This window comes from Palaemon carinicauda, chromosome 45, assembly GCF_036898095.1.
Source record: "Palaemon carinicauda isolate YSFRI2023 chromosome 45, ASM3689809v2, whole genome shotgun sequence".
Taxonomy (NCBI): domain Eukaryota; kingdom Metazoa; phylum Arthropoda; class Malacostraca; order Decapoda; family Palaemonidae; genus Palaemon; species Palaemon carinicauda.
This window is the reverse complement of record NC_090769.1, coordinates 33,269,662-33,286,081: the sequence shown is the minus strand read 5'-3', so window position 1 is coordinate 33,286,081 and position 16,420 is coordinate 33,269,662. Positions and strand designations below refer to the sequence as shown.

The following is a 16,420-nucleotide window of genomic DNA, read 5'->3' as shown; positions in this document are numbered from 1 at the left end:
ATATGTAACGTTCTTTGATTCGAGTTCCACGTTCCCGAGCATTCCCGACCGTCTAGTGTCGCGTCCGAGAAGAGAACGTGGTTGGGGGTCTGAACAGCCAGGGGCAGACCCTCTCTGAGGTTGATACTGTCCTTCCACCAAGTCAGTGCTGACTTCATCTTCTCGGAAATGGGGATCGAGACCGCTTCTAGCGTCTTGTCCTTTTTCCAGTAAACAGCTAGATGAAATTGAAGGGGACGGAGGTGTAGTCTCCCTAACGAAACGAACTGTTCCAGGGATGATAGCGTCCCTATCAGACTCATCCACTGTCTGACTGAACATCGTTTCTTCTTTAGCATGTTCTGGATGCATACCTGGGCTTGACTTGTTCTGGGGGCCGACGGAAAAGCCCGAAAAGCTTGACTGTGAATCTCCATCCCTAAGTACACTATAGTTTGGGATGGGACCAGTTGGGACTTTTCCATATTGACCAGGAGACCCAATTCCTTGATCAGATCTAGAGTCCACTTTAGATTCTCCAGACAGCGATGACTGGAAGACGCTCTTAGAAGCCAGTCGTCCAAATAGAGGGAGGCTCTGATATCCGCTAAATGCAGGAATTTGGCAATATTCCTCATCAGCCTCGTAAATACAAGAGGAGCCGTGCTTAGGCCAAAGCACAGGGCTTGAAATTGGTAAACAACCTTGTCGTAAATGAATCTCAGAAAAGGTTGGGATTCTGGGTGGATGGGGACGTGAAAGTATGCGTCCCTTAGGTCTAAAGAGACCATCCAGTCTTCCTTTCTGACCGCTGCTAGAACTGACTTTGTGGTCTCCATGGCGAACGTCTGCTTTGTGACAAAGACATTCAGCGCACTGACGTCTAGCACCGGCCTCCACCCTCCTGTCTTCTTTACCACTAAGAAGAGACGGTTGTAGAAGCCCGGGGATTGATGGTCCCGTACTTTGACTACAGCTCCCTTTTGTAGCAAGAGAGACACTTCCTGCTTCAAGGCTAGCCTCTTGTCTTCCTCTTTGTACCTGGGAGAGAGATCGATGGGAGACGTTGCTAGAGGGGGTTTGCGGACAAACGGGATCTTGTACCCTTCTCTTAGCAACTTCACAGATTGCGCATCTGCGCCCCTTTTCTCCCAGATCTGCCAGAAGTTCTTGAGTCTGGCTCCCACTGCTGTCTGAAGAAGGTGGCAGTCAGACTCTGCCTTTAAAGGACTTGGTACCTTTCTTCTTCCCACGTCTCCCTTCGGCACGAGCACCTCCTCTGCTGGAGGCTCTGCCACGAAAGGGCGGAATGAATCTGGACGCTGGAGTGTCCATCCTGGGTCTAGATACGGTAGGCAAAGGGGTGGCTTTGCGGGCAGAGGACGCAACCAGGTCATGGGTGTCCTTCTGAATCAAGGAGGTAGCAATCTCCTTTATCAATTCCTCTGGGAAGAGGCACTTTGAGAGAGGAGCAAAAAGAAGTTCCGATCCCTGACACGGTGTTACTCCCGCTGACAGGAACGAGCAAAGGTTTTCCCGTTTCTTGAGGACCCCGGAAACGAACGAAGCCGCAAGCTCACTGGATCCGTCACGTATGGCCTTGTCCATACATAACATAATGAGCAAGGAAGTTTCCTTGTCCGAAGGGGAGATCTTCCTGCTCAACGCTCCCAAACACCAATCCAAAAAGTTAAAAACCTCGAAGGCTCTGAACACTCCTTTCAACAGATGGTCTAAGTCTGAAGGAGACCAACATATCTTAGAGCGTCTCATGGCTAGCCTGCGGGGAGAGTCTACTAGACTTGAGAAGTCGCCCTGGGCAGAGGCAGGAACTCCCAAGCCGAGAACTTCTCCCGTGGCATACCAGACGCTCGATCTGGAAGAGAGTCTCGCAGGGGGAAACGTAAATGCTGTCTTCCCAAGGTTCTTTTGGGACTGCATCCATTCTCCCAACACTCGTAAAGCTCTCTTAGACGAGCGGGCGAGGACGAGTTTCGTAAAGGCAGGCGCGGATGACTGCGTGCCTAAAGCGAACTCAGATGGAGGAGAGCGTGGGGCCGCAGATACAAACTGATCAGGATACATCTCCCTGAACAGTGCAAGAACTTTCCTAAAGTCCAAGGAGGGTTGCGTGATCTTGGGTTCGTCGATGTCCGTATGCGGGTCGTCAATGTGTGCAGCGTCGTCATCATCAGAGAGTCCATCATCTGAAAACTGAGGAGGAAGCGGCAAAGGAGTAGGAATCGGCTGGTCCGCTGAGTCCGGCAGCACGGGTGCACGCGTGACTGAACCGGACGCAACGTCATGGAACTGTTGCCCAGTCTGTGAACTGGCAACAACCATAGCAGCGTGGGGACGCAAAGCGTCTACTCCAGACTGTCTAGTCTGCTGTGGGCGAGTAGAGGTATCCACACTGGCTTGCGGAGGTTGACGCACCGCGTCAAAACAAAACAACTTAGGTTGTTGTTGTAACTCGCGAACGTCAACGGAAGGTTCCGTGCGTCGCTGAACGTCAACATGCGGCTGGCAGGGTACACTGGAACGCATGGGTGGCGGGACTCTCACAGCTGGAGTGCGGGAGAAGGTAGCCTCAGCGTCCACTGGACGCACAACCGTGGGTGGTTGTAGGCTAGAGGTTGGTGCAGCGTCAACCTTCTCCGCACGAAAGTCCTGCATCAATGACGTTAACTGTGCCTGCATGGTCTGCAGCAAAGACCACTTAGGATCTACAGTAGCAGGTGCGGCAACAGAAGGTGTTACTGCCTGATGCGGTACCGCTTTGCCTCTCTTAGGAGGTGAACAGTCATCGGAAGACTGCAGCGAGTCCGAACTGACCCAGTGGCTACAACTGGGCCGTTGGACTTGCGCGGAAGGGACCGACTTGCGCTTAAGAGGCCGCGAGACCTTGGTCCATGGTTTCTTCCGAGAAACCTCTTCCGCAGACGAGGAATAAATGGGCTCTCTCGTCTTCGTGTGGGTGGGGCGATCTTGGTTAGATACGCCCGAAACCACGGAGGGAACGTCTGTTCGCTGATTAAAGCCTCTCGAACCCTTTGGTCGTACGACATTGCTTCTCCCCTGGGCTTGGGAGCTTGCAAGAGGTCCCGGACTGGGAGGACGACAGGCACGAACAGACGAACCCTCAAGCGCAACACTATCTACAACACTTTCCACAACACTACCACTCACTTTGTCACTACCCACTGCACTCTTACACTTCAACTCCTTGACGTCTGCCATGAGTTGGTTACGATCACTCGCCAATGACTCGACTCTCTCACCCAGAGCCTGGATGGCACGCATCATATCTGCCATCGAAGGTTGTTGAGTGCTAGAAGGGGGATCAGGAGCAACCACTACAGGGGAAGGAATAGGTTGTGGGGCATGAGGAGAGGAAAATTCAACGGAGCGAGATGAACTTCTCCTGACTCTTTCTCTCTCTAGCCTACGTGTGTATTTCTGGAATTCGATGAAATCGAATTCTGAAAGCCCAACGCATTCCTCACATCGATCTTCCAATTGACAGGTCTTATCCCGACAATTGGAACAAACGGTGCGAGGATCGATCGAGGCCTTCGGAAGACGCCTTGAACAGTCCCTAGCATTACATTTCCTGAACTTAGGGACTTGAGAAGGGTCAGCCATTTTGAATTAGTCAAAGGGGAATTCAAAATCTATCCAAAGTCGTCAACAAATAATCCAAAATCAACAAAAGAATGCAAGGATGTATTGAAGATAACGTCTGCAAAGCGAAAGCTCAAAACTAGAAATGTGTACTTCACCAAAATATGTGAAAACCAATCCAGTAAGCAACAGCGAATTTAGTAGGTCTTGCCGGTGGCACGACAGAGAGAAAATTGAGTTCTGTGTTTACATTGAGTACTGAGTACCTGCTCGACAGATGGCGCTGTTGAAGTACACCCCCTACCTGCATAGCGATCGCTGGCGGATTTCGAGCGTAGAGTTTTTCTGTCGGGCAGCAGAGCTGCAGCTTATATAATCACCGGCTAAGTTTAATATTGAAAAAAACCAGTTTCAGCAGTTACAAAGGAACCCAATAGCTCTGTTTTGGTCTCAAAGGAATGGCCAACAATCTGAAGCCTACTCTCTAAAAATTTTCAAGAACATTACCCTACAGTATAGATTTTATCAAACAATATGTAATTTCTGTCACATATCCAAATCCCCCTTGTACTTACGCCAAACACATAGAGGCACTCCACTATATACTACTATTTCAATATAATTTGTATTTTTCCTAGCTATACAAAGCCGAGTCATTTTACCTACGCTAACGAAGTTGGGAGGAGGTTATGTTTTTACCCCGTTTGTCTATTTGTGAACAACTTCCTGGTCACAATATTACTCACAGAGTAGTGAAACTTTCAGGGATTAATCGTTATGTTAAAATGTAGAAATGATTCAATTTTGAAAGTCCTAGGTCAAATGTCAAGGTCGTTCGAATTAACCCCAACTTTGCACATTGTTGTCACACAGAATTTAAATATGCCTACGGTCTAAATTGATTCTGGGAAAGGCAAGCTGGTTTCAAGAAATAAGCTGCCGTGGCATAAGTCTGCACTCTCAGAGTGCTTTTCTAGTTTATACAGTTACTCCTAGTCTCGTTTTCCCTATGATCAGACAATTATAAGAAATTGTTTCATTGCTGGGTAACTGATGCGCATGGCACATAACGCTTGTTAACAGTGCTTCCTCACAACACTCATCTGGTCAAAGACTTGCGGGCAGTTGAGGCGGGATCTTTGATAAATAACAAAGGTTTGTATAGATAGAAAAAATACATATTGTATTAAATTTGTACAGTATTTTATTCTTACGCAGATACAAACTTCTGAGTCATTTATATGGGAGTCTTCCTTAGGTGGGAGGAAGTCTCCCTTAAGTTAAGAAGTATGCCAGTCCTCTCTCATAAGTACAATTACTATAAGTAATTACAAGAGATCAAAGTGAATTATTTGTGAACAGTGTAGCCGGCTCATAAAGAGGCAAGGCCTTACCGTTTCCATCTAAAGAATAATATTCTTTACCAGGGTTGCAGTGATATGAACATCAAGTGTTGCATAATATTCAAAATTTCAATATATCTTTGAGTACTCAACTTCAAGGAATTCTTAATTGCATTAGGGTGAATATAAGATAAGCCGTCAAGTTCAATCAAGATCACCATCCGCCTCAGTGTCCATTACATACCCTTATAATGCAGAGAATAAATGATTCCTGAGATAAGAGCACTTATGTGTCCCATAAGAGCTTATTGTTAGATTATTTGGTGTGCTGCAACAATAAGGCCTATAGGAGAGGTTTCTGAAGACCTGTGTGTGCAATCTTCAAGATAAAGGTTTGTAAAAGTAGTTTGTCTCTTTCAAACACCAGCTTCGAGGACTTGTGCTACAGAGTGGTTTTTGCGGAACACTAAGGGTTGCAACAAACTAGCGTACATCCTGTGCTCGAGGGGGGTCCTTGGAGACGCTTCCTCTGAGGATTTATAGGCTCTTATGATTGTTTCTCTCAACCAGAAAGAAATAGTGTTTCGGGATACTTTCTTTTTGGAGTGGCCAGTGCTCATGAACAAATTGGATATTTTAGGCCTAAGATACCACATTCTTTTCAGATATTTATCCATGGCTCTTATGGGGAATAGTACAGTATTTCTTTGGTATGTCATATTGGATTAAATGTTCTAGCCTTTTAAAAGTAAGTCTTTGGAGACCACATAGCACATTAATGCTAAAATGCAGGAGAGATGATCAATTGCAGGTTTAGTCATAAACTTTTTAGATCATCCACAGTTTTCCCCCATTTTTATGCATATCTTGCTTCACCTATGTAAGCGTCTTAGTTTTTTATGTTTCGTAGAATTTAAATTTTACGTATATATCATATTTGCATGTTCCCATAATTGCTTTCTTTTGCAGGAATGATGAACGGAGTAAGATAGTGGTCAACATGACTTCCCCTCCAATACCCAGTTGTTGTTAAGAGACTACAGACCTGGTGGCATTTTCTAGTGTTTGAGGAGAGAAGTAGACAGCGAGATAGAAAACTTGTAAAAGAATACAACTGAACTAGTAGGAGAGAAGAGTCTAATCACAGTCATAGTGTGGTTAATACAGTAAGCCTTTGCCAATTATTAAAAGTAAAGCTGACAGTAAGAATAGGAAGGTGAATTTAAATCAAGTTGACTATGAAATAGAGAAAATGTTGTTTTGGGGAGAAAACAATATTGTGATATTATGTGGTGATTGTTGTGTAATGTATTGGCCAGTGGAATAAAACTCTACATGGAGACTACAGAAAATAATAGTATAACTTTTTTTAATAGCTTTATATGATGCCTCATTAAACAAAGTGAGAATCATTCTGTGGCATTATTGTGTCAAAAAGATAGCATCTTATAGGTAATATATATTTGTAGGTTCACGTACTTGTAACTGATCAAGACATAAAACTGTGATTGTATGTATGTGAGAAGATAGTGAATAAAGTAAAGTATAAGTTGAAATGTTTGATTCTAGTCCATAGTAACCCCAAAGTCCCCTACAATTGCACATTAATAGACAAAGCCAGCATGCAACCATTTAACTGAAAGAATATGAAAAAAAATTAATATCCTTGGTTGTACGGCACAATTGTACATCTGTGTGCATTGCAGCCCAAAAACAAAGTGAAGTGTCTTTGATAGGGGGAGTGGGTTGGGCTGCTTGCCTACACTCAACACCTGTTGTCAACTACTTTGTTAACATATTTAATGTTGTTCCAGCTCCACTGAAGACATTCCCCAATTCAAAGGACAAAAGGTTTACAGTATATGCATATAGGAACAAATATATTCTTGTTTCAACAATGTTCAATATGGCAAATTTTAAAAATAATTTGTATATTTCCTAACCATACAAACCTAGGTTCTTTACTGTACACAGAAACGGGATAACAGTGATGGCTGGAATATGGCAGTTAAACTTTTAACAAGGTGTAAATAACTAGCCTGTAGCTGGGAGGAAACCTCCCCCCAGCACGTCACTACAGCCTCAATTGTATTGTAGCCGGGAATTTACGTCAAGGATTGGTGATGGTAGCCAAGTTTGAGTGGAGAACTGAGGTTTATATAGTTAGGAAAAATAAAAATTTTTTTAAAAATTTGTTTTTTATATCTACATATATATACTAACAGTTCATTCTTTACTTATAGGAGACTCATCCTTTGGAGGGAGGAAGAACCCGTTCCCACAGGATGGATCTTAACCTGGGGTCTGGAACTTAGTACTTGTGCTCAAATCCCAGTCCCTACGCCTCGTAATCTATGGGTGGAGACATCTAATAACAGCATCCCTGCCCTGAGAACCTGCATCACAGTTCTTTTTGAAAGCTAATGAGGCAGCAAAGAGTCTGATGTCGTGAGCTTTCACTTGGGATACCGTACTGTAGATGTGAAAGGGTCTATTGCTCTGGATATAACTTTCCTGATCCAAAAGGAGATGATACTGTATTCCAAGAGACCACTTTTTTGCTCGTTCTCGTGCTTATGAAGAGGTTATGCAGGCAAGGCCAGGACGGCCTAATACGTTTCAAAAAGCTTCTCGGAGCCCTAATTGGACACAGTAGAAGTTGATCAGGATCCTCAGTTGCTGAATGAAGACTCAAAAAGGAAAATGACGTAAATCTAAGATCCAAAAACGACAGGTTTTGTGTCTTTGCCACAAATTACAGAACAAAGCTTAGAGAGAACTCCCTCCAACCTCTTGAATGGGTGATGTACGCTGCACCTCCATGTAGTTCACTCACTTTTTTGGCTGAGACCAAGGTGAGAAGGAACATTGTCTTCAAAGTGACATCCCTGTCAAACTCTCACTTAAGAAGTTTGTAAGGTGCCTCTTTTAGTGATCTCAGAACCTTCACGATGTCCCATGAAGGTAGACTGACTTCGACTTGAGGGCAGGTCTGCTCAAAGCTCCGTATTAGCATACAAATTAATTATCTCCGAGGAAGAAATGTCTAATCTGTTCAGTGAGCGATAATCTTCCATCACTGAAATGGACAAGAGTTACTTGCTGGATAGTCTCCAAGAATGAAAAAGTAGGTATTCTATGTTGTTGTGGAAAATCCTAAATTAGGGCTGTCACAGATGTGGATGTTTTCTCAGTATCTCGGCATATCATTCCTGATGCGGCCAAAAAGGGAGCTATTAGTGTCGCCACAAGGTTCGGCTCTCCCTTATCCTTTTGAGATCCTTTCTTAATAGGCAGAGAGGTGGAAAGGCCGTCCAAGGGCTGCTGGAATGCATCCTTGAATGCCACTGCCAGATCTGGTATTAGTGAGCAATATATTGGAAGCTTTGCATTCAACAAGGTTGTTAACAGGTCTATAGCTGGAGTACCCCACACAGTTATTACTTCCTTAGCTATCTGAGGACTCAAAAGACCATTCTACACCTATGATCTGAGTCCTCCTGCTCAATTGATCAACCATGATGTTTTTCCTGCCTGGAATGAATTCAGCTGATATAGAGATCAAGTTGTTCTCTGCTAACTCCAGGATCTCGACTGCTAGTTGACATAGACTGAGGGAGATAGTTCTACCTTGTTTGCAGATGTATGACACATTGGTGCTATTGTTGCTCATTAACACCACTGAGTGTCCCTGTAGCAAATGTCAAAATTGTTGAAGAGTCAGCTATGCTGCTTTCAGCTCCCAAAGATTTATATGTCCCCGGCTCTCTATTGCTGACCAGGTTCCTGAAACAAGTGGTCGTTCAGAGGAGCACCCCAGTCCTTGTTCAAGGTGTCCGTGAATAACCTGAATTCAGGGGAGATGAGGCAAGAGGTGAACCATTCCAGAAGCTTGTGCAGCTTAGCCACCAGAGAAGGTCTTCCTTGGAGTTCACCCCCATGAGAATTCAGGATTTTGGGTTGTCTCAATATTGAGACCAGGAGGCCTTTAGGTCCCATTGTATGATCCACATGCATAACTTTTCTCCTGGAACCAGTTGTTTTAATGAAGACAGATGACCAAGTAGTCTTTGCCACTGAAGCACCGAATGGAGGGAGCACTGAAGAAAGGGTAGAGCTGTTTGTCGGAACCGACGTACTGTACTGTATCCTGTCCTCCAAAGAGAACATTTTCCCTTAGAGGGTGTTGATTTCCATGCCCAGGTAGACGAGACATTGAGACGGAGGTAGGGAAGACTTCTCCAGGTTTATCAGGATCCCCAGATCCTGAAAGAACTGGAGAGTCTTCTCTCAAACAGCCAGGATGACCTCTTGTGATTCTATGAGGATGAGCCAGTCGTCTAAACACCTCAGAAGCTGGATCGGGTTGGCATGGGCCCTGGCTGGTACTAGTTCAAAGATCCTCGTGAATACCTGAGGTGCTGTTGAGAGGTCGAAACAGAGGACCATGAACTGGTACCTCCTGTTGTTTATGACTACTGGGAGATATTTCCAGGATGAAGGACGGATCGGAACTTGGAAGTAATCACCCCTTAAGTCCAGCATAATTATGAAATCACCTGGTCTGACAGATTGGATAATGGTGACTGGTGTTTCAACTTGAATCTGGACTGCAGAATGTACTAGTTCAATGCCAAAGGGTCGATGACAAGTCTCCGGCCTCCAGACGTCTTTTCGACAAGAAAGAGTTGACTGTAGAAGACGGGGAGCCTGTCATCGACCTCCTGAAATGTGTTCTTGTCTACAATCATCTTTAATTCCCGTAACAGGTCCAGGTGTTTCTGAAACCCTTTCTGATATGATGACGATATTGTTGGAGGAGGAATTAGAGGAGAGACAGAGTTGATGAACTGGAGGAGATTTCCACACAGCAGGATTTGGAGTGTCCAGTCTTCCACTCATGAAACTATCACCTCTTCTAATTTCTCTATAGGCATACCCCCACTGGTGGTAGGGTGGAGGGATTGCCCATCCTAGCAGGCAGATCTACCTCTCCCTTTTCCCCATCCTCTTACGTGTCCTGATGCCTGACAGGATTGAAAAGGGATGGAAGGTCTTCTCAGGATGGAACCTGGACAGCCTACTCCTCTAGCACCTGCTCTTCTTGGTTGTCCTGATTTTGAAGGAGTTGTAGAATGGCTCGAGGTTGGTAGCTGCTGCTGCTTGAAAGAGACGGCCTTCTGAAGAAACAAGTCATGCATCACTTTCCTCCAATCTTCCAAAGCAGAAGCAATGTTCTTTGGAGGGAAAAGGGAGGAGGATCCTATAAGAGTTTCTCGGGCCCAGACAGTCCTGCTTCCCGATTTTTTGTGAAAGCGGGCTGCAACTGCCTTACTACGCTTGAGCACCCAGTTGACCCACCGGCTGGCAATCTGGAACATCTGATATTCCAAAGCTCTAGCCTGGATAACATGATCTCCTTAAAGGCCTTCCTCTTCTTCCCATTTGAGAGATAGCCAACTGTACCCATCCACATTTGAGAGATAGCCAACTCTACCCATCCACATTTGAGAGATAGCCAACTCTACCCATCCACATTTGAGAGATAGCCAACTGTACCCATCCAGTTATCCAACCTGGATGCTGCTTGTAAAGCATCCATGGCCGCTGTATCCATATTGGCAGCCTCTGTATGAGAGAAAGTGGTTGGGATGGAAGTGAGTTTGCCTGCCAAAGAGCCTGGGGTTAACTTGGCCACTGCTGGGTTCAAAGAAAGGGAAAAAGGTTGAGTATCTGCTACCCTGTAATGTTCCTTTTGTTTAGGAAAGGGGATCGGCATTAGTCGTGAAGACTTCAACGACATTAAGAAGTCCTCACCGGATACCTGGTCTTTATCTTCCAACTGAAGTCTTTGGCCATAACCATCTGCGAAAGTTCTCGGCTTGGCCTAGTGTTGGAAGGAGAGGAGTAAAGGAGTTTGACCATGGCCATCCACCCCTTGGGGAGGAATCAAGAGTTTCCCTAACATCATTCACTGAACATGTGGTGCACAGGACTTTAAGAAACACAGACTCTGTGTCGACTTCCTCTGCCACAGGGGTCTTCGGTCCTGCAAGGAGAGGGTAATCCGTTAAAAGTTCCACCGAACCTTCCTCTGAAGGGAAATCCTCCTCATTTATGAACTCTTTTCGGAGATCTGATTCCCAGCTGGCTACGGTGTGGATTGGCATTTGTGATGAGAAAAGGGAGCTTGTCAATTTGCCAACCTTGGCGATCTTTAAGTGACAGGCCGGTCTCTGCTCACATAGTGCTGATGACTTCCTCAAAGTTTTAATGTCCTTCCTTTCTCTCAGCAATGCTCCTGATGAAAAGGGTGATAGGGGTCCTGAAAATAGGAGGCTAGGGTCTTGTACCTTTGAGATTCTAGGCAAAGGTAACCAAGGGATGTTCCTTCATTAAGGAAATAGGAAAAAGTCTGTAGTCATTCAAAAAGGAAATCTCCTTTAGGGGCAAAGAGCCCCTGTGGATCCTTTTCTCAGGGGTCTCCCCTGACTGCAGACAAGTGAAGGGAGAAACACCAGTTCTGGCATTTTACTCTGTAGCCAATTGTCTTTAGATGGGGAAGATTCCACAAGGTCCGACCAACTCTTGTAGTCAAATTGTGACCCTTAATGTCAAACTCTCAACAATGAAGGTGAATGTAGAACGTCTACGATGGGTGTGGTCTTCCTGTGAAGCAGGACCTGTGGGGACCTTATCTTTCGTAGGAGTCTTCCCTTTTGTTGAAAAGAGATGATAATCCTTTGAGGTTTAAAAGATCTTCTTAGGTTGGTGAACTGCTACATTATCAGTCTCTTCTGACGAATCCCTGGATCGTTTTGCATAAATTCTCGCGTTCCCGCAGGAAGGAGGTGAATGCCTTCTTCGCTGAGGTGAGGTACAGAAAGCTTGAAATAACGAAAAACGACTAGAGTTCAGTCCAAGTGGGAGAGCAAAGCCCTTTTAGAAAAATAAGGAGAATGGCAATGTCTACTCGCAAGTGACAATCACCCAGCACAAGATGGCGAGGAGCGGCAAAACTGCGATGGAGAAAATCTCTTGGATCATCCTGCTGGAGACGAAGGGTGGCTATACCCCGATGAAGGGGAAGATCGCCTTGAGAGCAAGGGGGAAGATCGGGAGGAACACGAAACCAGTGATCGTCATTGAACATGATGATAAAGATTGGCTGGAGTGTGAGTAGCGCTCAGTGTGAAGGCGATCGATGACTCGATACTGAAGAGGAGCGTCTACAGGCCTGCTGACAAAAAGAGCTATGTCTCTTACAACGAAGCAATCTAGAGTGCCTTGTGGGATCTGTGAGAAGAAGCTGAAGAAGGAGGCAAAGAATGTCTGATCTCTCTACTGCAAGGCAAGGCTAAGGGAGGAAGCAAAGGCGAGGTGGGGGGCGAGGGTGAGGCAGGAAACAAAGGCGAAGTGGGGGGCGAGGGTGAGGCATGCGCTCAATGAGAGGGTGAGATCGGAGCATGAGACTCAACTCTCTTAGAAGCTCGGTAGGACTTTTAGAAAAAAAGCAACACCTGCACGCAGTGCAAGCTGGAGAAGATCTCCGAGTCATTAGTCTAGGGTGTGAAGGTCTGGTAGCGGTAAGGCTGAAAGTAGATGGTCTGGCTGGTGGAGAATCCTGCTCGGTAGAGGTGGGCTCTTGCAGGGCAATAGGCTCTTAAAGAGCCTAGAGGTTCCTAATGGAAGACCTCCCAGAAGGAGCAGCAAAATGGTGGTGACCAGATGAACAGAGTCCTTCGGCGGGAGAAGCTTTGAGGCATCGGCTGCAATGGGAACCTGCTGAGGAGAAGAATTCGAAGGAGTGAAATACTGCACACGATGTTTATTTTCCACAAAAATCTGAAGACTGTCCGCCAAAGGTGAACCAGGAATCCCAAAGATGGGCCCCAACAAGCGAAGGGCTTCCAACCTCCTAAAATTAAAGGCTAAAGGGAAGTCTTCCAGGAAGAGAGGCATTACCAAACCATTGAGAACTGCAGTTTCCCTGACCCCAGGACTGCCCAAGTGTTATCTGCTACCACTCTTACCTGAACGCTATTAGGAGGACGCCAGGGATGAGTCAGAAGGGATTGTTCAAGGGGACGAAAAAAAAACAGGCCGAGATTTCCTAGACTTTGAGGAAGACCCCGAAGGAGAAAAGTTCCTTTTGGCCTTCTTTTTCTTTCTCTTGCTGAACAAAACCCACTCGGAGGGTGGCCACTCCCTACAGTCATCACATGGAGAGTCCTTCGAGCATAATAGACCTCGGCAAGCACGGCAGTCTATGAGGAACACCTCAATATTACTCATATAAGTACTGTAAGCCTTGAACGGCACTCCCAGACATGTCCACATGATGAACAATCACACACAAAGACACACAAGATGAAAGAAAAAGAAAAATATTAGAAGAACAAAGCATATTATGTTAAGTTTCCTGCAGAAAAGAACAAGTTCACTTTCTGACAGCTGAAATCCAACTGGGATTGTAGTGAGCTGCATGGGGGGTTACCTCCCTGCTATTGATCATGTAATTATCGGCTGGTTATTTACCCCTCATTAAAAGTTTTAAATGAAATATTCCAGCCGTCGCTACTGCTCCGTTCCCTATAAGTAAAGAACGAACAGTTTGTATGCATGTAGGAACAAAAACTTTTATAAGTAAACAAGAAATACCCATACCTGTGTACTAAAGTTAAAAATCTTGTGAAGTTTGTTGAAAGTGATGTTGCTGCTCTTTTATTTTGTTTTTAGTGTAGATTCTTCTTTATACAAAGCGAGGATCTTTGTGGAAACTTCCCAAACTGCTTTAGTTGTACAGTCCGAATGAAGAACAGTAAACCATGACTGATCATTTAGCTCATCACATCCAGGAACTACTACTCCATACACCTGATTAACAACATTTAGTATAGCAGCAGAGAGAAGCTGCGGGGAATATTTTATCACAATTGGTGAATGGTATATTTCCTGTAGTAAGGTAAATGAGAGGTCTACAAATGGGATGGAGTCGAATTTCTTCTCTCCCAGCCATTCTTTCAATGATTCTAAATAATGAAGCAAATATTTATGAGGGAGGTCTATTTTCAGTTTGAAGCCAAGAACACGCATTAAAAGAAGTTCAGCTTGGATAAGAGAGTCCCTTAAAGCAAAATAAGGATCAAGAGACAAAGGAGGACTCTCACGTCTAACACAATTTAATCCTACGTTAATGATATCACGAATCTTTATATCATCGTCTTCAACCTTTGATGCAAGATACAAGCACGTGCAACCAATGAGATATGGGTCATATTCATCTAAGGAAATGCTATGAAAAAACCTGTGAAAATATGTGGCAGCAGTAGCCACAGTTAACACATTTCCTTTTAGCTTAACCCCACATTCAATGATGTATCTAGCTCCTGCAAACTGGTTATGACATTCACTATAATCTATTACAGGGTTTAAATCTTCTGGTTCTTGCTCTACAGGTGTAGTTTTCTTACTGTCACTCTGAAACTCCATAGCCTTTACAACATATTGGATTTGCTAACTCTTGGCAGTGCAGCACCACTTAACCTGAAAAATTAAAATATACATTCAATAGAGTGAATAAAAAAATCTGAATCATCACTTACTGTGAAGTATATAAAATACATACAATATTATTAATTTGCACTGAATATTAGTATTGTAAAAATAAAAATTTTTAAAGTAATCTGTATCTTTCCTAACCATACAAACCTGGGCTCTTTACTATAGGTATATTGTTGCAGCTTACTGGAAAACGAGTCATAATCTTTTAATGGGAGAGAAACAACTCCCCAAAGTTAGCAGGAAGTAGACCAACCATTCCACTCACACGCTCAGCTAGACTGTATATCCATTTTTTATGCTGGCAGGAATTTCTCTGGGCAATAGTGGTGAAAGTGTGTGGAAACTTTAAGAACTGTGACTTGACAAGGTAAGATTATCGGAGTGTGTAGTACTCCTTTCACTTAACCTAGAGATTGCCAGACTCACCCTCGCAGGGGGGAGAGGGACATAACAAATACAGTATATAACATATTTCAGGCTACACAAAAGAAATGGGTATTACCTGCAGTCAGAGGTAGACCAGCATGGAGTCATCCAGATGTTGTACCCCAGGAGAAGGGAAGATAAAGAAAAGGCCAGTCATTCTGTCCAATCATTACAGACTAACACCAGGTAACGTCTACCGATGATCAACTGCTACTTGTCCTGTAAGGAGATGAGGTAGCTTACACCACTTGTTGTGCTGCCACCACAGGACCTATGGAAAAGGTATCCAGGTTCCTGCGGGTTATGTCTCACATGTTCTGAAACTTCCAGACACTCGCTTGTAGAACCTGCGCCACAGAGAAGTTTCTCTTAAATGCTACGGATGTACTGACACCCCTAGCATCATGAGCTCTGGGTCTGCGATCTCTTGAGGGAGAGTCAGGATTCAGTGTTCATTTCATTCCCCTGGCGAATCCATGCAGACATCGTGTTTTTTGTGACTCTCCTTTTGACCCTGCCTATACTAATACAGTAAGTCATTTGACATGCGGGCGCGCTCCAGAAGTTCATTTAAAACAGTAACAGTTGATCAGGATCATCAGTTACATGACAGACTCAAAATCCGGAAGGCCCAAACCTAGGGTCTTCTATAGCTGGATTCTGAGTCTTAGCAACAAACTCGGGGATGAAGTTGAACGTTACCTGGCCCCATCCCCTTGAATGGGCTATGTCGTAGGAAAGACCATGCAAATCGCTGACCTGTTTGGCCAAGGAGGAAAACCATCTTAAGGGTCAAGTCATGATCTGAGAACTGATGCAGCAGTTCATAAAGCCCTCCTTTCCAAGATTGTAACTCACGCACTACATTTCAAGGAGGTGGTCTAACTCCCCACTGAGGGCAAGTAAGCTCAAAACTCCATATGAGAGACAATTCCATCTACAGTAGGAGGAAATGTTAACTCTATTCAGTCCAAAGAAAAGACTTCAGGCCAAGCAGTAGCCTTCACCAAGACTAAGCAGAGTTTTTCCTCCCTGAGGTAAAGCAAGAACTCCACTATCATGGGATAGTGGCCTCGAGAGAAGCTAAATGCCTCCTGCGACACCAACCACAGAAGATTGACCATTTCACCTGGTAGACAGTGATAGATGACTTAAGGAGGTATCCAGGCATCCTTTTCGCCACTGTAAAGCCTCTCCGCAAGAGGAGATACTGGATAACCTCCAGGTGTGAAGTCATAGAGAAGCGACTGCCCTATGGTATACAGTATCTGCGTGTGAGGTTGTCTGAGTAAGTCAGGAAGGAGAAGAAGCTCTTTCAGTATCTCTGTGAGTAAAAGTAGAAGGACTGGGAACCATTCCACTTGCTGCCACAGCTGAGCTATTAGGGTCATCGACAGGTCTTGCGATACCCTTACATTATTGACGAGTCTCCTAATCAGAGAGAAGGAGAGGAATGGGTAGCCATCCAGATTGTCCCATGGATG

General features: G+C 44.8%; 2 protein-coding genes across 2 annotated transcripts in view; both read right to left on the bottom strand.

Moving 5' to 3' along the window:
- LOC137634744 (uncharacterized) overlaps positions 1–13,751 on the bottom strand; it is a 58,517-nt gene extending 44,766 nt beyond the window's left edge. Inside the window, exon 1 of the mRNA XM_068367243.1 lies at positions 13,614–13,751. The gene's annotated coding sequence lies outside the window, so the exon portion shown is untranslated. The remainder of the gene's footprint in view (positions 1–13,613) is intronic.
- Positions 13,671–14,438, bottom strand: koko (cyclin-Q). Its single transcript, XM_068367429.1, has one exon. It carries the CDS (start codon positions 14,436–14,438, stop codon positions 13,671–13,673), a length of 768 nt encoding a protein of 255 aa, XP_068223530.1.
- Positions 14,439–16,420: the final 1,982 nt, after the last annotated feature.

Bases quoted from the DNA above. Each gene is read 5' to 3' on its own strand.
- koko (XM_068367429.1), bottom strand. From the start codon at position 14,438: ATGGAGTTTCAGAGTGACAGTAAGAAAACTACACCTGTAGAGCAAGAA.